We start from the raw sequence: 23,892 nt of genomic DNA on the forward strand, positions 1-23,892 counted from the left end.
CATCCACCTACCAATCCATTTGATCCATCCGTCCGTCCATCTGTCCATCCACCTACCTATCCATCGATCCATTCGTCCGTCCGTCCGTCCATCCACCCATCCCCCTATCTATCCTAGCTATGAGTTTACACGTAAGCACGCCAGAGTTACAAAGACAATAGGATCATTGGTTGAAAGTCAAGTGAGTTTGTAATATCCCAGTTCATCCTGGTCAAAAGCCCTCTCTCTCATCTCTCCCTCCCCCTCATACTGCCCTCTCTCCCCCTGTATCTCCCCTATGCTTTGCCAACATCTATTCCTCACCTCATAATAAAGGAGAACCCCCCGGCATGTTGTAATACCCACTTTTATCTGCCACTCCAAAGGGCATGGTGAGTGATAGCTGTAATACACCACTTCTCTACAGTGTCTGTATTAGGGCCAGGCGAGTGAGCAGCGGTGACAGCAACAGCATAATATGAGTCCAAAATGTCACCCTATTCCCTACTACTTTTAGCCAAGGCTCATAGGGCTCTGGTCAAAAGTGGTGTACTGTATAGGAGATAGGGTGCCATTTTGGACATAAACAAAACTGTGTTGGAGTTTGCCTATCTGAGTTGATTAAATGCCCAAAATCACAGTGACACACAAGTTTAGTAGGGAGGTCTTGAAACGTTATATCAGTTTCAGGATGAAAATGTGTCTGGGGGTATGGGAAACATGACATGGAACTAGTTACAGTACATACTGTTACAAACTGGTGTAGTACATGAGATGATGATGACTGCACGATGATTGTTTATGATGATGATGGTGAAAATCATGAGTATGATGATCATGATGATTATTAGGATAATGATCTGAATGATGATGATGGTGAGGAGGATGATTGTTGTTATTATAGTTATTATTAATGTGACGAAGATTATGATCATCATGATGATGATAACGATCATGATGATGTTGAACTCTACTGAATAAACGTGAAGCTCGAACAAATTTGGCATAATCACGTACCCCTATTCTCCTGTAGCCGATTCTGAAATCCATATTGGCGATGGGACGGGGGCGGCAATCAGCTGCGCAGCGCTCTAACTTTGTCCCTTCATTATTTGAGCTCCATATCGCTACTGCCCAGTCGCGCTACATTTAGAGCGAGAGAAAGAGGGAGAGACTTCAGACTTTTATTGTGACTCCGTAGTAGGCCACAGCACAACGGAATATTTAGTTGTTGTATGCGAATTAGTTGTTTATGGATTTGATACATCATATCATTGACTGCGAGTTTTGGTTGCGGTTCTGAAATCGGGGAGTGTCGCGGCGGGTGGAAATCAGGTTTGAGGAATCAGTGGGATATGTTGATCTGTACATGAGCGCAGCGCATTCTTCCGAAAGAAGGTAACTTATATATCTGTGCCATCGTACTGTCATTCTGTCCAAATGTCTGTGAAATATTTGGTGTCTGTGAATGGTCTCTATCGCGCCACAGAATCAGTTTTACCAAGTGCAAGTTGATTATTTCAGCCTAAATATTATTGTTCTGGCATTTTATGTTTACAGAACAGCGTTTACATTTAGAAATGCGCCGCGTCATCTTTTTGACACGGTAGACATTCTCTTCGCTGTTGTAAATATCGTTATTATTTTAAATACGTTTTATAGACACGTGAACCTCCTACTCTACTGCCCTAGACATCGCTGAACTGTACCTTTAGAGCTACCCCTACCCTGCGGGAGCATCCTTCACAGTGGCGGTTCTACACCATTTCAACTGGGGGGAAGGGGGGGGGCAAGCTGGGGCCAGTTGTACTGTTAGAGGGGCCAGTTACATTAGACGTTATTGTTGTCATATCGTTATCTTCACTTCATTTTCAGGCATTAACAGGCAAAAGACCATGTTCATAATCATCATCGTTGCCACTGTCTAATAAAGGATGTAAAAAAAGAACGATAGCAAAAATTAGTTCTGTAAAAATTATTTCATACTCCACATTTGGGGGGGGGCACAAGGGGGTCCAAAATTGTTGTCACAGGGGCACTGGCCCCCCCCTGGCCCCCCAGAACCGCTAGTGATCCTTCACTGTCTAGAATGAACTTTCGAGAAAGTGGGAGCCTATCTGACAAGTAGAATGAATTTGCTAGAAATCAATAATTGGCCAATGCTCTTTCCAGCGGAGGGAAGTGCTTCTCCCAGGATTCCATCCATGTAGCGGTTGTGCTGTTACATGTGCCAGTTATCCATCAGCTTTTCAGTACATCGTTATAATCACATTCATGCAATATTGAACCCTGATACCCAAAGAAACTACCTAGCTAGTCTCATTCATTGTACTTTACAGACGCACATATGCCAATATCTCTATTTTTATAGGCTATACATTCAATCTCAATCTGATTCCTTTTATTTAGGCTCATTTATACAATCTAACTTTATCATCGGTGACAGCTGATAGCCTATTCCTGTATTTTCACACATGTTTTTTCAACATCACTGTATTGTGTAGGTATTAGGCTGGCCATAATAATATTTTGATTTGATGGGAAGAGCGGTGCAAATTCTGGGTTTTTGCCTTTCTCTCCCCCGTCTTGACACTGACTGAAACATGTCCTCTCTATCCCAGGCTGCACCTCACCAACACATAACAGCACGTTTAACCGCGGAGCTAAGATGAAACCACTCCTGGTCCTGCTCTGGGAGACTGGGCTAGCTCTCTCTCTGCTCTACTCCACTGCACAGGTACTGTACCATTCACATGGTGGCATTTAAATCAACGTTTGGTTCAATTTGATATGGCACAGTGTTTCAGAAATGGTGGGTAGGGCCCGCTAATTGGACGATGAGGCCACCCACTGTGGAGTCGTAAAACTTCATGTACAGTGTGATCAAACCTTCACTTATGTGATATTTTATTTGAAGGTTGCTTGTTCAACCCTGAAGAAGGCCCTGGGTTCCAGAACGTTGGTTCTGTTATAAATGATTGGGAGTGATGAAGGGTGCATCTCAGTTGTATTTCCTTCATTCTTTGAGTCTGATGTCCTCACCTCCTTCTCAAAGCATGTTGGAGGAGAAGGTCTGAGGGGAGGAACCTCCCCACTGGGCACAGATGTCAGTTCAACGTCTAGTTTTGATTTACATTTGGTTGAGTGGTCAACTCACGTGAATTCAATGTGAAAATTCAGTCAGTGTATTTAGGTTAAAAGTTGGGTGAAAAATGATGAAATTCCTACATTCATGACTTTTTACAAATCCAATCAGTTTGATTCAACGTCATCACATTCCAATTTTGGGTTGAAATGATGTAGAAACAACGTTGATTCAACCAGTGTTTGCCCAGTGGGTCAGATCTTCTCCTCCAATGCGTTGTGAAAAGGACACAAGGATGTGAGAAATCAAGCAAAGACCAGATTCACCCGTAGAGATTCTCACTTTCTTCGTTTTTTAAAATTGATGGTCAGTATATAGTCTGCACCTTGTCAACTATACGGGGGTGTGCCTCTCTTCCAAATGACACTCCGTTCCCTATGTAGTTTACACTACTAAGTAGTGCACAATATAGTTTACACTACTAAGTAGTGCACTATATAGGGAAAACGGTACCATTTGGGACACACACGTGGTGACATCTCGAAGCTCTTGTTCCTGGGTATTTCAGCCTATACAGGTGTGTGGCTATTATTGTAGATGTGTGTAGTACAGAGCTATGGGACAGTTGGAGGATGTTCGTCTGCCTGGCTATGTCTATATGGAGCCAGCTGAATTGAATGTTCTCTCTCTTTATGAGGATCAACCCTCTAAAGCCCTAAGGTTGATATATATATATATATATATATATATATATATATATATATATATATATATATATATATATATATATAGTGATTATAGTAGTGGGTTGTAGTGGTGTCTAATACACACACACACCACACACACACCACACACACACACACACACACACACACACACACACACACACACACACCACACACACACACACACACACACACACACACACACACACACACACACACACACACACACACACACACACACACACACACACACACACACACACACACACACACACACAACAGGCTGCTGAGGGCCAGTTGATAACAGAGATCTGTTGGGCTCTGCCACTGAGTGGTGAGGCCTTTTTTTAGGATAAGGGATGCATCCCAAATGGGACTATGGTCAAAAGTAGTGCACTTTATAAAATAGGGTGCCATTTGGCACACAGCCAAGGCTTGCTAGTTAACATGTAGTAAGCTAGTGTGTGAATACAGATGGAGCACACTGAAACCTGAATCTGCCAGTTGACTGTGATGTTGGACACGCTGCTTTAGGCTTCTACAGGAGACCAAAATAGAGTTCGAAGTCTGTTTTATGATTTGCTTGTATAACATGCTGGTATTTGTATTTACATGTTGTCTGTATGGAGTGAAGGGAATTACCCATAGAGATTAGAATAACTTTGAGTCTCCTCTACTCTCTCGTGTTGATTCAGTTTTCCCAATAGCACAATGTAGGGCCCCTTTACATTTACATTTTACATTACATTTTTACTTTACAGCACTTGTAATTGTCTGGTTTCTAAAAGACGTGTCTGTCTTATAGGTCCAGTCCTGCATTTCATTTCTGTCTGTATGTGAGTGTAACATGTGGAGCCGTTGCGTGGGTAGTAAGTCAGAACAATGAAAGCCACCAGTGTCTTGAGGACAGGTGTGTCTGCCAAGGCTCTCTCCTAGTTCCCAGCCCTCTCACTCATCTGCTCATACAATTAGACCCTGAATCTGGTGCCTAAGTCTGAATTTCTTGAAGTATGTAAAGGTGTACCACAGAGGTTGATTTTGGGACCTGCTCTCTTCACTATTTACTGTGTATACACACCATTGGTCAATCTGTTAAAAATTGTGAACTTCATCTATATGCAGATGATAGTATTATGTCTGCAACTGCCCGACTTGATCTGTCTGTTGATCTGTCTGTTGATCTGGCTGTTGCTCTGACTGTTGATCTGGCTGTTGATCTGACTGTTGATCTGACTGTTGATCTGGCTGTTGATCTGGCTGTTGATCTGACTGTTGATCTGACTGTTGATCTGGCTGTTGATCTGACGGTTGATCTGGCTGTTGATTTGGCTGTTGATCTGGCTGTTGATCTAGCTGTTGATCTAGCTGTTGATCTGACTGTTGATCTGACTGTTGATCTGGCTGTTGATCTGACTGTTGATCTGACTGTTGATCTGGCTGTTGCTCTGACTGTTGATCTGGCTGTTGATTTGGCTGTTGATCTGGCTGTTGATCTAGCTGTTGATCTAGCTGTTGATCTGACTGTTGATCTGGCTGTTGATTTGACTGTTGATCTGACTGTTGATCTGGCTGTTGATCTAGCTGTTGATCTAGCTGTTGATCTGACTGTTGATCTGGCTGTTGATCTGACGGTTGATCTGGCTGTTGATTTGGCTGTTGATCTGACTGTGTATCTGGCTGTTGATCTGGCTGTTGATCTAGCTGTTGATCTGACTGTGTATCTGGCTGTTGATCTGACGGTTGATCTGGCTGTTGATCTAGCTGTTGATCTGACTGTTGATCTGACTGTTGATCTGGCTGTTGATCTGGCTGTTGATCTAGCTGTTGATCTAGCTGTTGATCTGACTGTTGATCTGGCTGTTGATCTGACTGTTGATCTGACTGTTGATCTGGCTGTTGATCTGACTGTTGATCTAGCTGTTGATCTGACTGTTGATCTGACTGTGTATCTGGCTGTTGATCTGGCTGTTGATCTAGCTGTTGATCTGACTGTTGATCTGACTGTTGATCTGACTGTTGATCTGGCTGTTGATCTGGCTGTTGATCTAGCTGTTGATCTGGCTGTTGATCTGACTGTGTATCTGGCTGTTGATCTGGCTGTTGATCTGGCTGTTGATCTGACTGTTGATCTGACTGTTGATCTGGCTGTTGATCTGACTGTTGATCTGGCTGTTGATCTGACTGATGATCTGGCTGTTGATCTGGCTGTTGATCTGACTGTTGATCTGACTGTTGATCTGGCTGTTGATCTGGCTGTGTCTAAACTACAGTCAGCTTTTAGAGCTATACAGGAATCCCTTGCTGATTTAAAACCTGATATGGAGAACACTAAATACATGCTGTTTTGAAACTCTCTCAGAATGTGTCAGATGACCTACATGTTCACTCATTAGATGGTTCTCCAATCAAATGTGTTCCCACATATAAATACTTATGTCTTTGAAATTTTAAAAACATAGATGAGCTGGTTAAGAAGCTAAGATTTAAAGTTGACTTTTTCTACAGAAACATATGGTGCTTTTCTCTAAGCAGTAGGAAGCAGATCATTCAGTCAACCTTTTTATCTGTTCTTGTTTATGCAGCTGCTACTACACTTAAACCTTTGGATATCATCTACCATAGTGCCCTTTGTTTAGTTACAGGTGAAGGTTTTAATACTCATCACTGCATCCTGTATCAAAAGGTTGGCTGGACTTCGCTAAAGACCCGTAGATCTCTACATTACTCCCTTTTTGTTTACAAGGCCCAACTTCATAAACTTCCCTCTTATCTAACTTTACTTTTGAAGTATAGACACCTGAGTTGCCTAATCCGTTCATGGGATTGGTTAACTGTTGAGGTTCCTAGGGTCTCCACAGAGCTAGGTAAATCTGCTTTTAGTGTTAATGCACCGTATTGCTGGAACAAAATTCAAAATACATTTCATCTTGATGTTCTGGTGCCGTGCTGATTGGGGACTTATTGTGGAGGAATGTCTTTTTTTCTGGGTGATTTGTGATGTTTTGTTTGTGCTTCCCATGACTGTATTTTAATGTTTATTTACAGTATATAGTTTGGGTATAATGTGTTGTTGTATATACAGGGCGCATTTGCAAAAGAGACCTAGGTCTCAATATGTTGTCCCTAAAGGTTAAATAAAAAAAGATAATATGGATAGATGCATATGTACGCATGACTGCTCATGCGCACACACACACACACACACACACACACACACACACACACACACACACACACACACACACACACACACACACACACACACACACACACACACACACACACACACACACGGATGCATACTCACGTAGGCAGGCACATGCACGCAGGTAGGCTTCCCCTCTCTCTCTCCTTCTCTCTTTCCCTCTCTCTTCTCTCTTTCTCTCACACACAGCTGCCAGAGGTCTTTCACTGGCCACACCTGTGGCTTAGCCTCCCTCTGTGACCAGTGGAACAGAGGCTCACACAGGCCCTGTGTGTGTGAGAGAGACAGCAAGAGAGAGCGAGCGAGAGTGGGAGAGAGAGAGAGAGAGAGAGAGAGAGAGAGAGAGAGAGAGAGGGGGTCTCCTAGGGAACAGGTGGAGGGGAACACATTATATCAGCTGAGTGCTTTAGCAGATAGCATGTCCAGGTTTATTTGTAATTCTGTTGAGTTCATGTCTCCATGATATATCAGTTGTCCATTCCCCCACTTTATCTCTCACACTCTCACACACTCTCTCTCTCACACACACACACACACACACACACACACACACACACACACACACACACACACACACACACACACACACACACACACACACACACACACACACACACACACACACACACTCCAACTGTGCCTCTCTCTTAGCTGCATATCGCCCCAATAATGAGTTAACTGCAGAAAACGACGTGCTAAACTCCTTAAAGTCTCTTAAAAGTGCTGATTTCACCACATTTGTGATCACGTGTCGCTGTAAATACTGCTGCTGACAGGAGCAAGGGACACAGCTTGCTCGGTCAGAGCACCGGCCTCCAGAATGCTGCAGTGATTTGTGAGTTAGACCTCAAAACACTTCTCTTTCTCCCCTAAACGCTGTTTTCCGGGACCCAGAGTAGCCCTTTCCTGCAGTCAATGACCAAAAGTGCCCTCTTTGGCCTCATGGGTGGAATGTTATTACTTTTTTCATAATTTCATAATTATTGAAGATACTTTTTTTAACGACAAATCTGGTGTGTCAATGTCAAAGAGTTTTGTTATATTTCAGTCTTCCGTGATGTATATAAAGTGTAATATTGGGATGTTATTCATTTCAACTGTATATCTGACATGGTACATGTCTTTTTTTATATAAGTCCATAACCATGTGTGTGAGGTGTATACTTTTGTTTCAAAGTAGATTTGCTTAACACTACCAATAATCTCTCTGTGTGGCCCTGATTTAGCCCACTGCAGTAATTGAAGAAGGCATCTATTTATCCTTCAAAAGTTTAACTAATTTAAACTTTTTCCTGAAAAAAAACCGGACTAATGGTGGATGGTCTGTTGCCGGTCAACGTATGAGCCCCATACTGTCTTGGGCTCAATGTTAGTCTCCAGTTTTACGTAATTCATGACTGATACAAAATCTCTGAATCTCTGTGTGGCCCGCTGTTAATCTCCTCCTGACCTGTACTATAATTTAAACTCAATGGAGTTTCAATGTTTTTCTGTTAAAACTTGGTGGTGGAATGTTTGGGGCATTGGACAGTAGAGTCAGCCAGCCAGCCAGATAGCCAGTCAGTCAGGTCAAATGAGGATTAGTAGGGTGGGGGGTTATGGGGGCTGTAGTTAGGGAAGGGTGGGGAGTTATGGGGGCTGTAGTTAGTAGGTCCATGCTTGGCTGGGTGTCCGCCTGGATTATGACAAGCAGATGTGGGATTAGACTCACGCTTGATTGGCTTTTATTGTTGCCGTGGTTTTCTAGAGGTGCTGTAAGACTTCGAGCTCTGCCCTCCTCCTCTTCAATTTCTCTCTTTCTCTTGATCTCGATCTCTCTCTCCTTCTTTCAGTGTCACTCTTTCTCTCTGTCTCTATCTCTCTATCCCCCCTTTCTCTCTCTCTGTAACCTCTTTCCTGTCCCTGTCTTTGTCTTTGCTGTATCTCTCCCTCCCCCTCTTTCTCTCTGTCTCTATCTCTCTATCCCCCCTTTCTCTCTCTCTGTAATCTCTTTCCTGTCTCTGTCTTTGTCTTTCCTGTATCTCTCTCTCCCCCTCCCCCTCTTTCTCTCTCTCTGCCTTAGACTCCAGAGGTTACTGAGTACAGAAGTTCACTACTGGCATTGTGCTGTTAGTCAGGCATCCATTTTGACAGATTTAGCTCAGGTCAACAGGTCAACACTTTGTTGTTGTTGTGTTCATTGGCAACAGAAAATAGTGAGAAGAGAGAGAGTGTGTGTGTGTGTGTGTGTGTGTGTGTGTGTGTGTGTGTGTGTGTGTGTGTGTGTGTGTGTGTGTGTGTGTGTGTGTGTGTGTGTGTGTCTGTGTGTGTGTGTGTGTGTGTGTGTGTGTGTGTGTGTGTGTGTGCGTGCGTGCGTGCGTGTAGACTCAGGAATAGAAGAATAGAAGGGTACATGGCTGTTATCTCCCACTGACGATGGTGTTGGGGTAACAGCTCCGTAATCACAGGGTATTCTTCTTGGAGCCTTCCTGAGATCAACACCTCTCTGTAGTGGAGGGAGACTCAAGACACTCAGAGGGTATTAGCACTGCTAACAAAAATACTCTCCCACTCCCCCCTCTCTCTTCCCCTTCTCTTTCTTTCTCTCCCTCTCTTTTCCCCCTCTTTCTCTTCTCCCTTTCTCTCTTTCTCTCATTTATCTATCTCTGATTCTTTCCTTCTCTCTATATTTTCCTTGCTATAGAAAATATGAATGTGTGTTGGCAACATGATCAAGATGGCTTATGGCGTTTTCTTCGAAGACTACTTTCTGGTGAGCAGGTATCCACGTTGTCGCACCAGAGAGCTTTTCATTGCAATGCAGTGAAGGATATACAGTATGTGTGCTAGAGACGGTAGCTGCCCTGTAGGCAGAGGAGGGTGGGGTGGGAGTGGTGTTCCCATGGCTCCTGTTTGGATACAGAGGGGTTAAGGGGGCACACAGTAACCACATTGTGTTTGAACAGCTGTCTGTTACAAACAACAGGCTGAGGGATGACAGGAAGTCACCTGGGAGGTCAACAGGAAGAGGAAGTGGACAGGGGTAGATTTGGGAGTAGGTGGAGTGTTGTAGAGATGATACTGTATGCTGTGATAAAGGCAGAAAGGAGAAATGGCTTCCACAATAAAAACCATGGAAATCCCTGAGGGAGATGGTCTCTGTGTGTGTTATAGAGGGAATAGTATGTTAACGTGTTGTTATTATCCATTAATGCAGGTTTTCACAGCAGTCCCAGCGTGAATCTCCCTATGTCAACCCCTCCCTCCCTCTCTTTCTCTCAACATGTTAACCCCTCCCTCCCTCCCTCTTTTTCTGTCAACATGTCAACCTCTCCATCCCTCCGTCCCTCCCACTTTTTCTCTCAACATGTCAACCTCTCCCTTCCTCTCTACCTATTTTCCTCTCAACATGGGAGGAAACTCACTGATGAGGAGATTTAGCAGTTCACAGAAACATCAAGTGTGCTGTTAACTGACTGTGTTGTGACTCTGTTATCTTGGTTTGGGTGGATTCTACCATGGGTTCATGGTATTGCACTGGGACCTTAAGACCTACTCTTTACAGTAGGGGTACCCTTGGTGTAGTGGGTGTGTTTGGGTGTAGTGTGTTGTTGATTCACCACAAGTGTGTGTGTTAGTCTACAGTGTATTTGTGTGTTACTGTGCAAGCTTGGAGTGTGTTGTCAATATTCTACAGAGGCCCCTATTACACCACAATTGAGTGTGTTAGTCTGCAGTGTTTGTGTGTTACTGCAAGGGTGGTGTATTGTCAATCTTGTACTGAGGCCCCTAACACCACAATTCAGTGTTAGTGTGTTGTCAATCTTCTACAGAGGTCCCTATAACACAATTTTGAGGCCCTTGGATACTATCCATCTTTGATTACGCCATGCAAACTGCCCTGGCAGCCACAGGCACCAGTCCTTCACAAATTGGACTCCATTAGATCCATGCAGGCGATAGCATTAGCGCTAGCGTCGTCGCTAGCCAGTCTCTCAGTGTCAATCATTAGCATGGATTTCACAGCTCTGTTCGAAGGGGAAACCCAAAACCCTGGCGCAGGATGATAATAGTAAGTGCAATCTGGAGTACAATCTGGAGTAATGTAATTTTGACCATGTGGCTGGGCTAGTGACGGTGGCTAGCCTAGCGTGTCTTAGCGTGTTTTGTGTTATCGCCGTTGTCCTTGTTTATTCACAGTTTGGCTCCTGTTTATTTTTCGGTAGTGGATTCATTACGTCTCGGAATGTCGTTATCAAGACGAGAGTCTTGCTGGTGAATTTCCTTTCTGTGGTTTATTATTGATATTACTCCAGCCCCGGCTGACTCTCTCTCTCACAGCTGTATGTGTGCCTGCGTGTGTGCATGTGTGTATGTGCGTATATGTGTATGTGCACGTACGTGTGTGTGTTTCAGCCATCCATTTAGCAAAACTCTTTCCCGGCCAGGAGCAAAATCATTTTCACATGTGGGTGTTATTAAAGGGACAGTGCAGTCAATTCTCCTGTTTTTTAATGATATTTCCACAGGTGAAAATTATGACAATGCCCTTTTAGTGTAAGAGCTTTAAAAAGAAAAACACCTGGAATTTTAGCCTGTTCAGAGGGGATGAAGTTTTTGGCCCACAGCATGACATCACAATCAAATCTGATTATTCTGATTATTTGCATATGTATCCTCCTACATTAAAGAGGTAAGCGGAGTAGCCTGTTAAACTCTGAGTGGTTGTTTTGGACGATGTACAGTACACCTGTGGTACCCACTCTGTCAATTTCAGTCAGTAAATAGAAAGTGACATATCATTTAAAAGCTACAGCACTTGTCTTTTTGGTAATGAAAGTCAAACCTTCATATTCATAGAGTATGCAATTTAGGTAAAGTCACCAAAAGTGCAAAAATGTTGCATGCATGGAAAGGGTAAACCCTGGTGGTCATCATAATGCCATTTGGGGTGCCATGTGGGACACAGATTGCTTTTACATCTTGTGGTGGAACAGCTAACACACCAGCTGCCTGTGGGCCCTGGTCAAATGTAGTGCCCTATATAGGGAATAGAGTGACATCTGGAACTCAGCAAAGAACTATGAACTCTGGAGGATAGCAAACTAATGTTCCCTAATAAAAGACACGTAGCGGAGGGATACGAGGCGAGGCAGAGGTAGTGGTTCTCACATACTGTTTGTAGGGCTTGTGTATGGATCAGTGGGTGAGGAGGTGTAGCCTGTTTATTGAAGTATGACAATTTCTATACTTGTTATGTAAATGCCTCCTCCAAGAAGAAAATACCCTTGCAGGTAGGGTTGTACATTCTGGGGAATATTCAGAGGTGGAAACTTTCTGTGGGAATTAACGGAAATATATGCAAATTAATATTAATACCATTTAAATGTAGATGTTTTTTGCATTGGATATATTTACCATATCATATAGAGACCGACACATCAACATTTTACCTTATCATAAGTAAACATAATTTCAAATGATTAAATCCTTACAATAGAAATAAAAACAACAATTTAGTATGAATTGAACTTTAATTAAATGAGTTGACTCTTCACATGGGATGATTTCACTGAACAACAAAAGAAAGGGAATATTGAATGATCCCCAATGATCCATCGCATCTCCCAAAAACTTTTTCAACATACATCTGTAAAATGATAGTCTAGAAACTACAACTTTGGTTGTCTTCCTCTCAGGCTTCCATGTCTTCTCCCTGGGCCTCCTCAATGTCCACCTCTTGAACATCAGACTCTGAGGCATCATCTTCACTGTCACTTTCCAACCTTGTTGAGGATGGCTTGTTGTCGGGCACAAAAAGCCTCAAATTTGCCTGGATGGCCACCAATTTTTCAACCCTTGTATTGGTCAGCCTGTTGCGTGCTTTGGTGTGTGTGTTCCCAAACAAGAACCAGTTGCTCTCTGAAGCGACTGATGTTGGTGGGATTTGGAGGATGATGGAGGCAACAGATCCACAAAGTCCCTTCCACCAGGTGGCTGATGACTGCCTTCAGTTCATCTGCAATGTAGAGACTGGTGTGTCTGTTGTCCCTTGTGTCTGTGCTCTTGTGGAATACTGGTTGAGGGGTGGAGATGATGTAGTTAACTTCTCTAGGGCCAGTGGGACGATTTCGTCCCACCTACTCAACAGCCAGTGGAATCCCGTGGCGCGTTATTCAAATACCTTAGAAATGCTATTACTTCAATTTCTCAAACATATGACTATTTTACACCATTTTAAAGACAAGACTCTCATTAATCTAACCACACTGTCCGATTTCAAAAAGGCTTTACAACGAAAGCAAAACATTAGATTATGTCAGCAGAGTACCCAGCCAGAAATAATCAGACACCCATTTTTCAAGCTAGCATATAATGTCACATAAACCCAAACCACAGCTAAATGCAGCACTAACCTTTGATGATCTTCATCAGATGACACTCCTAGGACATTATGTTATACAATACATGCATGTTTTGTTCAATCAAGTTCATATTTATATCAAAAACCAGCTTTTTACATTAGCATGTGACGTTCAGAACTAGCATACCCACTGCAAACTTCCGGTGAATTTACTAAATTACTCACGATAAACGTTCACAAAAAACAGAACAATTATTTTAAGAATTATAGATACAGAACTCCTCTATGCACTCGCTATGTCCGATTTTAAAATAGCTTTTCGGTGAAAGCACATTTTGCAATATTCTAAGTAGATAGCCCGGCATCACAGGGCTAGCTATTTAGACACCTACCAAGTTTAGCCCTCACCAAAGTCAGATTTACTATAAGAAAAATGTTATTACCTTTGCTGTTCTTCGTCAGAATGCACTCCCAGGACTTCTACTTCAATAACAAATGTTGGTTTGGTTCAAAATAATCCATAGTTATATCCAAATAGCGGTGTTTTGTTCGTGCGTTCAAGACACTATCCGAAAGGGTAAAGAAGGGTGTTTCGTGACAAAAAAATGCTAAATATTCCATTACCGTACTTCGAAGCATGTCAACCGCTGTTTAAAATCAATTTTTATGCAATTTTTCTTGTAAAAAAGCGATAATATTCCGACCGGGAATCTGTGTTTTAGTACAAAGAGGGAGAAAATAAAAACATGGGGTCGCCTCGTGCACACGCCTCAGTCTCATTGTCCTCTGATAGACCACTTACCAAAGGCGCTAATGTTTTTCAGCCAGGGGCTGGAATTACATCATTCAGCTTTTTCCCGGGTTCTGAGAGCCTATGGGAGCCGTAGGAAGTGTCACGTTACAGCAAAGATCCTCAGTTTTCAATAAAGAGAGTCAAGAAGAACAAGAACTTGTCAGACAGGCCACTTCCTGTAAGGAATCTTCTCAGGTTTTTGCCTGCCATATGAGTTCTGTTATACTCACAGACACCATTCAAACAGTTTTAGAAACTTTAGGGTGTTTTCTATCCAAAGCCAATAATTATATGCATATTCTAGTTTCTGGGCAGTAGTAATAACCAGATTAAATCGGGTACGTTTTTTATCCGGCCGTGTAAATACTGCCCCCTAGCCCTAACAGGTTAATTATTCCTTGCCCACGAACATTCAACCACTCATCAGAGATGATTGCAATACAGTCTGCTTTCTCTATGATTTGCTTGACCTTCACTTGAACTCTGTTGAACTCTGCATCCAGTAAATGTGTAAATAAAGCATGTCTGGTTGGAGGGGTGTATGCTGGGCAAAGAACATTCAGAAATCTCTTCCAATACACATTGCCTGTAAGCATCAGAGGTGAACCAGTTGCATACACAGCTCGAGCAAGATATTCATCAGCATTTCTCTGACTACGTTCCTCCATTGAGTCAAAAAAACTTCTGATTCCAGGAGGACCATGAGCTGTTGCTATTGATAAGGTGTCTGATTCATAATTTTCACCTGAAATAGAAGTAGAGGGACTTTTGTCAGAGGTTGCTTGTTGTGAGCGCTGAGGGAACTTTATGCACTTGGCAAGATGATTCTGCATCGATGTTGCATTCTTCACATATGATTTGGCACAGTATTTGCAAATGTACACAGCTTTTCCTTCTACATTAGCTGCAGTGAAATGTCTCCACACATCAGATAGTGCCCGTGGCATTTTCCTATAAAGATTAGAAAAAAAATTGTAAAAAAAACCCAAATACAATTCCATGTACAGATAAATAGTTAAGCAGATAGATTTAACATTGTCACGACTTCTGCCGAATGCCCCTCCTTGTTCGGGCGGTGCTCGGCGGTCGACGTCACCGGTCTTCTAGTCATCATTGATCCATTTCTCATTTTCCATTGGTTTTGTCTTGTCTTCCTACACACCTGGTTCCAATCCCATTCATTACATGTTGTGTATTTAACCCTCTGTTTCCCCTCATGTCCTTGTCAGAGATTGTTTGTTGTTATGTGCTCGTGTTGTTGGATTGGTGCACGACGGGTTATGGTACCCATGTTTATTTTATTATGTACTTTGGTTTTGGAGTTTGTTTTTACTTTATTAAACTACTCCAGTGACACCAAGTTTGTTTCTCTTGCGCCTGACTTCCCTGCCACCTACACACACGACGTGACAGAATCTCTGACCCTAATATGAAGTCAGCAGGAGAAGGTACCCCGGACATGGAGGTGGAGGAGCGCGTCCAGGAGCATACGGAGAAGCTTCACCATCTGTGCGCCGCCATGGATCGCGTTGTCCAGAATATGGATCGCTGGGAGAGACAGGGAGTTCTTCCAGTGCCTCCACCAGCTCAACCGGGGTCTATCCTGAGCGCCCCCTTTCCGTCTGAACCCAGTGGGATCCGTCTCTCCATGCCACAGGGGTACGACGGAAGTGCTGCCAACTGCCAGGGTTTCCTCCTCCAATTAAACCTTTATCTGGCCACGGTCCACCCAGCTCCATCGAACCGTGAGAAGGGTTTTGCCCTCGTCTCGTGCCTCACCGGGAGAGCCCTGGAGTGGGCCAGCGCCGTGTGTGGAGAGGGAGATGCGGCGTTGGACCATTTTGAGGAGTTCACCTGCCATTTTCGGGCAGTCTTCGACCACACACCCGAGAGCAGAACGGTGGGTGAGCGCCTCTACCATCTGAGGCAGGAGACGAGGAGCGTCCAGCAGTTTGCCCTGGAGTTTAGGACCCTGGCAGCCGGCGCGGGATGGAACCACAGGGCTCTGATCGACCATTACCGCTGCAGTCTGCGAGAGGATGTCCGTCGGGAACTGTACGGCAAAGACACCACCCTCACCTTCGACCAGCTGGTGGATCTATCCATCCGGCTGGACAACCTGCTGGCTGCTTGAGGACGTCCAGATCAGGGTCTGGTGGTTCCATCCTCCCGCACCCCCTCTCCAATACCCATGGAGCTTGGAGGGGCGGTGCGCAGGGAGACCAGAGAGGGGTTCCCGCTCGTGAACCATCTGTGGCCGCAGAGGCCACACTGCTGGTCGTTGCCGGGTTGGTTCCTCTGGGAATCGAGGCAGCAGGCAGGGCGCTCTGGCGTGACCCCAGGTGAGCTGGCACCATTCTCACCCAGAGCCCTCTGTTGCACATATATTTGTGTCTGTCACTTTTCCAGAATTTTCCCCGCGTTCCCAGCATAAGGTGCTAGTAGATTCAGGCACAACTGGGAATTTCATTGATAAAGCATTTGCTCATAGTTTCGGGACCCCCATTGTACCCGTGGATGTGCCTTTCCCCGTTCACGCCTTAGATAGTTGACCATTAGGATCAGGGTTTATCAGGGAGGCCACCGCTCCTTTGAGTATGGTGACGCAGGGGGGTCACACGGAAAATATTTGTATTTTCCTTATTGACTCTCCTGCGTATCCCGTGGTGCTGGGCCTACCCTGGTTAACTTGTCATAACCCCACCTTTTCTTGGCCACAGAGGGCTCTCACGGGGTGGTCGCGAGAGTGCTCAGGTAGGTGTTTAGGGGTTTCCGTTGGTGCTACTACGGTGGAAAGTCCAGACCAGGTCTCCACCGTGCGCACCCCCCGAATATGCCGACTCAATTACCACCCCATCGACGGGGGGATTGTGCGATAAATCTCCTGGTAGACTCTGCACTTCGCAGGAGTCACGTGTATCTCCTGTCGCAAGCGGAGACGGTGGCTATGAAGACATATGTCTCCGAATCCCTGCGTCAGGGGTACATTCGGTCCTCTACTTCACCTGTCTCCTCGAGTTTCTTTTTTGTGAAGAAGAAGGATGGAGGTCTGCGTCCGTGCATTGATTATCGAGGTCTCAATCAAATCACGGTGGGGTACAGATACCCGCTACCTCTGATCGAGCATGTGTCCCTGGTGCGCAGAGTGCTTGGTCGCCTGTTGTAGCATGACCTGTACGTCAAGGCTGAGAAATGCCTGTTCTTTCAACAGTCCGTCTCCTTCTTAGGGTATCGCCTTTCCAGGTCAAGAGTGGAGATGGAGAGTGACTGCATTGCAGCAGTGCGTAATTGGCCAACTCCCACCACGGTGAAGGAGGTGCAGCGATTCTTAGGGTTTGCCAACTACTACTGGAGGTTTATCCGGGGTTTTGGTAAGGTAGCTGCTCCCATTTACCTCACTGCTGAAGGGGGGCCCGGTGCGCTTGCAGTGGTCGGCTGGGGCAGACGGGGCTTTTAGGCACCTGAAGGCTCTGTTTACCTCGGCTCCTGTGTTGGCCCATCCGGATCCCTCTTTGGCGTTCATAGTGGAGGTGGACGCGTCCGAGGCTGGGATAGGAGCTGTGCTCTCTCAGCGCTTGGGTACGCCACCGAAGCTCCGCCCCTGTGCCTTCTTCTCTACGAAGCTCAGCCCGGCGGAGAGAAACTATGATGTGGGGGACCGGGAGCTGTTGGCTGTCGTCAAGGCTTTGAAGGCGTGGAGACATTGGCTTGAGGGGGCTAAACACCCCTTTCTCATCTGGACTGACCACCAGAATCTGGAGTACATCCGGGAGGCGAGGAGACTGAATCCTCGCCAGGCAAGGTGGGCCATGTTTTTCACCCGTTTTGTGTTTACCCTCTCGTACAGCCCAGGCTCCCAGAATGTTAAGGCAGACGCACTGTCCCGGCTGTATGACACAGAGGAGCGGTCCATGGATCCCACTCCCATACTCCCAGCCTCTTGTTTGGTGGTGCCGGTAGTGTGGGAGCTGGGCGTCTGTACGTTCCGTCTGCTGTCCACGACCGGTTGATCTATTGGGCCCACACGTCACCCTCCTCTGGTCATCCTGGGATCGGTCGGACAGTGCGCTGTCTTAGTGGGAGGTACTGGTGGCCCACTTTAGCTAAGGACGTGAGGGTTTATGTTTCCTCCTGCTCAGTGTGCGCCCAGTGCAAGGCTTCTAGACACCTGCCCAGAGGTAAGTTACAACCCTTAACCGTTCCACAACGGCCGTGGTCGCACCTGTCGGTGGATTTCCTGACCGATCTTCTACCTTCGTAGGGTAACACCACGACCCTGGTCGTTGTGGATCGTTTTTCTAAGTCCTGTCGTCTCCTCCCTTTGCCCGGTCTCCCTACGGCCCTACAAACTGCGGAGGCCCTGTTTACACACGTCTTCCGGCACTACGGGGTGCCTGAGGATATAGTGTCTGATCGGGGTCCTCAGTTCACGTCAAGGGTCTGGAAGGCGTTCATGGAACGTCTGGGGGTCTCGGTCAGCCTTACTTCAGGTTTTCACCCCGAGAGTAACGGGCAGGTGGAGAGAGTTAACCAGGATGTGGGTAGGTTTCTGCGGTCTTCTTGCCAGCACCGGCCGGGGGAGTGGGCGGCGTTCGTGCCCTGGGCAGAGATGGCCCAGAACTCGCTCCGCCACTCCTCCACTAACCTCTCTCCCTTTCAGTGTGTGTTGGGGTATCACCCGGTTCTGGCCCCTTGGCACCAGAGTCAGACCGAGGCTCCTGCGGTGGACAACTGGTTCTGGCACGCGGAGGAAACATGGGACGCCGCCCACGTCCACCTTCAGCGCACCGTACTGCGCCATAAAGTTGGCGCAGACCATCACCGCAGTGAGGACCCAGTGTTCGCACCGGGGGACAGGGTCTGGCTCTCGACCCGAAACCTGCCCCTCCACCTGCCCTGCCGGAAGCTGGGTCCGCGGTTTGTGGGGCCGTTTAAAGTCCTGAGGAGAGTGAACGAGGTATGTTATAGGTAACAGCTTCCCCCCGATTACCGCATGAACCCCTCGTTCCATGTCTCTCCTCAGGCCGGTGGTGGCTGGCCCGCTCCAGGAGGCTGAGGTGCGGGAGGTTCCTCCGCCCCCTCTGGACATGGAGGGGGCCCCGACGTACTTCGTTCGATCCATCCTGGATTCGGGCGAGGGGCCTTCAGTACCTCGTGGACTGGGAGGGTTATGGTCCAGAGGAGAGATGCTGGATTCCAGTGGAGGATGTGTTTGATCCTTCCCTGCTGCGAGATTTCCACCGTCTCCATCCGGATCGCCCTGCACCTCGTCCTCCGGGTCGTCCCCGAGGCCGGTGTCGACGCGCTGCTGGAGCCGCGCGTCGGGGGTGGGTACTGTCACGACTTCTGCCGAAGTCGATGCCCCTCCTTGTTTGGGCGGTGCTCGGCGGTCGACGTCACCGGTCTTCTAGCCATCATTGATCCATTTTTCATTTTCCATTGGTTTTGTCTTGTCTTCCTACACACCTGGTTCCAATTCCATTCATTACATGTTGTGAATTTAACCCTTTGTTTCCCCTCACGTCCTTGTCAGAGATTGTTTGTTGTTATGTGCTCGTGTTGTTAGATTGGTGCGCGATGGGTTATGGTACCCATGTTTATTTTGTTATGTACTTTGGTTTTGGAGTTTGTTTTTACTTTATTAAACTACTTCAGTGACACCAAGTTTGTTTCTCTTGCGCCTGACTTCCCTGCCACCTACACACACGACGTGACAAACATCTCCTTTGTAAGATACATGTTTTAAAATGAAACATGCATGGAAACAGGTGACTTAACACTACTCAGTTAGCAGGCTCAAGCAAGCTAAAATCCACATGGTAGCAAAAACTAACTAGCAGAAATTGTTAACAAGTTAGAAATAATTAACACACTTTGCTGTAGGCTACTATTTACTAGTTAACAAAAAACCATGTCATATAAAATATTTTCCCCCCACCCAGTATTGTAATCAAAACTTACCAGAAAGAATATAGTCCTTGGCTTAGACAGTGTAGTAGTGTGGGTTCAATAGCATCTCATTAGTGTGCAAGATTTTGAGAATAAGCTGTACATGTGATGGAAGAGTGTACTGCACATGCGATGGAAGAATGCACTGTGCATGCAGAGGGTTGTAATTCCATTGAATTTGGGATAGTTTAACCAAAATATGCCACAAGACCTAGAATTGCCTTATGTGTATCCCACAATAAAGGTTCACTGTTATAAGCTAATTTTGGGGGAAAATTTCCTGGAAAGTTTTCGACCCTTTGCAACCCTACTTGCAGGTCTCTGTTATAGAAGAGTTGTTACAGCACATCTAGTATGGTACCAAACTAGGCTGCTCTGCTCTGCCTGCTCCCTCATCTTCTCTCTAATGCAGGTTCAATGTCAGCAGCCCTGGTATTTGAGCCAAAGCTGAAGAGTGAAAAGATCGCTTTCTGTCCTCACACCTCAGGCACCAGTCACCTCTTCACCCCACAGCTGAACCTCTACTGAGGGCTGCTTTATGGCCAACCCTGTGGCCTGCATGGGCCAGTGTGTGTGTGTGAGGTGTGCGTGTGTGTGTGTGTGTGTGTGTGAGGAGCAAGTCACAGGCTTGTGTGAAAGACTCTTTCATTCACATGGACAGTGTGTCCATTCAGTCTCCTCTCAGCTGCAAACACACTGGCTCCATTTCCACTCTGGGTTCTCTGCCAATCAGCTGGTTGGAATCTGTTTCTCTCTCCTCTCTGTCACTGTCTATCTGATTTATCTCACTCTACCCCCCCCCCCCAGTTCCTCCATTTCAAGTGGGCCACGTATGCAATCTCCAGAATGATTAAATCAGTGATTTAAAGTTAAAGTTGCACTTTGCAGAAATCTCTCCACCATTGCTGAAACTCTAATAGTTTGCTTAATTTCAGTTTATGTGACAAAATAACAAAGTATACTGTAGATAATCATTGTACCATCTAAACTGCTGTGAAGTATATTTTCCATAACCAAAAATATTGTTAATTTAGCTGCTTGAAGCTGGTGTACAAAACAGAAAGTAAAAAATGCAAAAACAAAATGGGAAGCATGGAAATGGCACACGTAGAACAGATCTACCGCTTCTTAGACTTGCTTTTAAGTAGAATGATAGATCTATAACTCAATTTCTATGTGAATTTGGTTGGTGTTTCCCAAAAAGTTGTGTATTGCCACTTTAAAACCTCTAAATGAACATTTTAAAGAAGTATCATCATGTAGAATGGAATAGAACTTTATTATTCCCACAACTAACAACCAGCAAGGAACACACATTTGGGAGGAGCACAGGGTAGGGCGTCATTACTGAACAGCAAACATTTTAATAATAGTTTTTATTTAAATTGATCAAAGTCAACAACAAAAAATGATATATATATATATATATATATATATATATATATATAGGGATGTAAAATAAATAAAAAATAGAGTTAATCGCAAGATTTGCAATGTTCAAATTCTGAACTTGCTCGAATAAAGCTGTAATTTAAGATTTTCTTACAAAAAAAGCATTAAAAGAATATTGACGTCCTGATTTTTCTAAAGTGATGGTTAGCAACATTAGGTAAATTGAGAAAGCACACTTTCGTTAACCTCAATGTCAACTTGTTTTTAGATTGCATTGTTGGTTTTAAGCTGTATAGATTATGTATTTGGGATGTTTTCAGTGTATTTTGAGTTATTTCAGATAATGCAAGTTATCACGTAAAAAAAAATTATGCACAAAAATTACAAGAAGTTAATTTGAGTTATGTGATTAACTCTGACAGCCCTAATTATTTATGGTAATTCTTAATATTTTTCCCTCAATGATAGTTTCCCCCTCATCTGATCTACACATGTTCCTCAAACCTCTTTAATCCGATTTTTATAAGGTTGGATGGGATGCCTCATGATATCACTCTCGCCTAGTCCAATCTGGTATCTGTATCACCCTGTTCTGCAGGACAACTTTGTCTTCGGTTTTTGGAATGTCTTTCAATATCCATGCTCTGTAGTCACATCTAGGTTAGGTGTAGTAGATGTAGATGAGTAGATGCCTCTCCTATCAACTTGTCCTCTTCCCCCTGGTACCCAGATCTTTCTATTAAATGTGACGGGCCATGGGCGACACACGCCATTAAACCTCTTTGGTTCACACTCCATTAACATTCGCTGCAATTGATCCGTCTCTCATAACAACCATCCATCAAGGCGATAGTGACAGGAAGTGTTACCCTGGTGAGGGAAGCATTCTGGAATCTGTGGATGTCTGAGCTATTTGCCTCTGGAGAGATGGGCTAGAGATGACGTAGCGTTCCGAAGGGATGCCAATCGGGAATACAGATCAGGAACACCACACTTCCAGCAAGGCATTAACGTGGGAAAACAGCAGGGCTTTGTTCAACAGGGCACAACGTTGTGCAACGTTCAATTGAATGAAAAAGGTTGTTGAAGAACGTTGCGATTATGGCGGCTCGGGGGGCGAGTGCAGGGCCGTGCACAGACCTTTCAGGGGCGGATGCTCAAAATGAACCCCCTCCTCTCCCCGCGCTTGAAAAAAATGAATACATTTATAATTCATATCTCGAAATTCATAACAAACCAGATTTTTTGTTATTGCATTGCATATTTATTTCTGCAACAAGACAAACTCATCATCACAAATTGTAAGCAATCTAGTTACAGTGCCTCCTAAAGACATGATTGACATGGGGAAAAGAGGGTGGAGTGTCAGCTGATCATTGATGTTGATGATTGATGTAAATATGCTACTTCGGCTATCTCCATTTATTTTACTGATTGTGATTTACCTCTCTATGTATTTCTGTCTCTCTCTGCTGCGCATCAGCCAACCAGACTCAATATTGATGTAGGCTAAATGAAATGTTATCAAGTGTTATCAAATGTTATGCTGCTGTGGCAGTACTGTTGTATTTAAACTAGGTAGCAGACACTCGACTGGTGACCACATCTCTCAAGCCGTGCGTGTTTAGATAGCGGGCACGCGCAATCTCTGTACAGGCCATAGTGGGAAAAGGCACAACCGGGCATGGGGAGTGGCAAACTTGACAATGACTTGCGGGCAGTGGGTCCCGAACAACAATAAAAAGAGCTATACAAAAAAATCATAACACCACCAAAAAGGACACTTTGGAGACAGGAAGGGCAAAGGGTCATGTGCTCTGCACAGGTAGAGCCCTATCTGTGCACGTGCCTGGATGGGTGTGTACTGCAGCTGCTGCACAAGTTTTTCAATTCCAAATGGTGACACTCTCATATGGTCACACCCTGCCACACCCGACAAACCATCATGGAAGTAGCCAATTGTTTAATGAACTGAATGCGGTCCCTCTCCCAGAGTTTCTCCCAGAGTTTCCCACAGACATTCATGTCAGAATTTCTCATAGACGGTCTACATGGCAGCTTCAGAGACTTATGCTTCATAGTCAAGGGGCAGTGTTTCCCTTGAAGAAGCCTTTTGGGCAGCAACAATTTCCATTGAAATCAGTTGAAACCAAAGCATTTCAGGTGGGGGGAGATAGATATGACTTTGAAGAGGTCAACACCTCTAATTAATGGTTTCTTCCAAGAGGGGCTCTTTACATTTTCTTAAACTCAGGGGCAGCTTTAGTTTAGCTTTCAACTTCGTTCTGATAAGCAACTGGATCTAATTGGAACGCTTTGAACTCTTAACAGCACTGTTATTAATACTGTGTGTGTACTCCCCCTAAACCTTACCCTCTCTGAACAGTGAACTAGATAAGACATTCCACCATAATACAAAGC

At 45.0% G+C, this 23,892-nt stretch overlaps 1 protein-coding gene across 2 annotated transcripts in view; it reads left to right on the forward strand.

Moving 5' to 3' along the window:
- Nucleotides 1-1,071: 1,071 nt before the first annotated feature.
- Nucleotides 1,072-23,892, forward strand: part of LOC106591568 (ADAMTS-like protein 3) — a 282,134-nt gene continuing 259,313 nt past the window's right edge. Inside the window, exons 1-2 of one of the 2 annotated variants that reach the window (XM_045689442.1) lie at nucleotides 1,072-1,377; nucleotides 2,601-2,716. In XM_045689442.1, coding sequence (XP_045545398.1) covers nucleotides 2,648-2,716 — 69 coding nt within the window. In that variant the 5' untranslated portion in view covers nucleotides 1,072-1,377; nucleotides 2,601-2,647. The remainder of the gene's footprint in view (nucleotides 1,378-2,600; nucleotides 2,717-23,892) is intronic. The other variant, XM_045689441.1, reaches the window with a different exon arrangement.

Source organism: Salmo salar, chromosome ssa11, assembly GCF_905237065.1.
Source record: "Salmo salar chromosome ssa11, Ssal_v3.1, whole genome shotgun sequence".
NCBI lineage: Eukaryota > Metazoa > Chordata > Actinopteri > Salmoniformes > Salmonidae > Salmo > Salmo salar.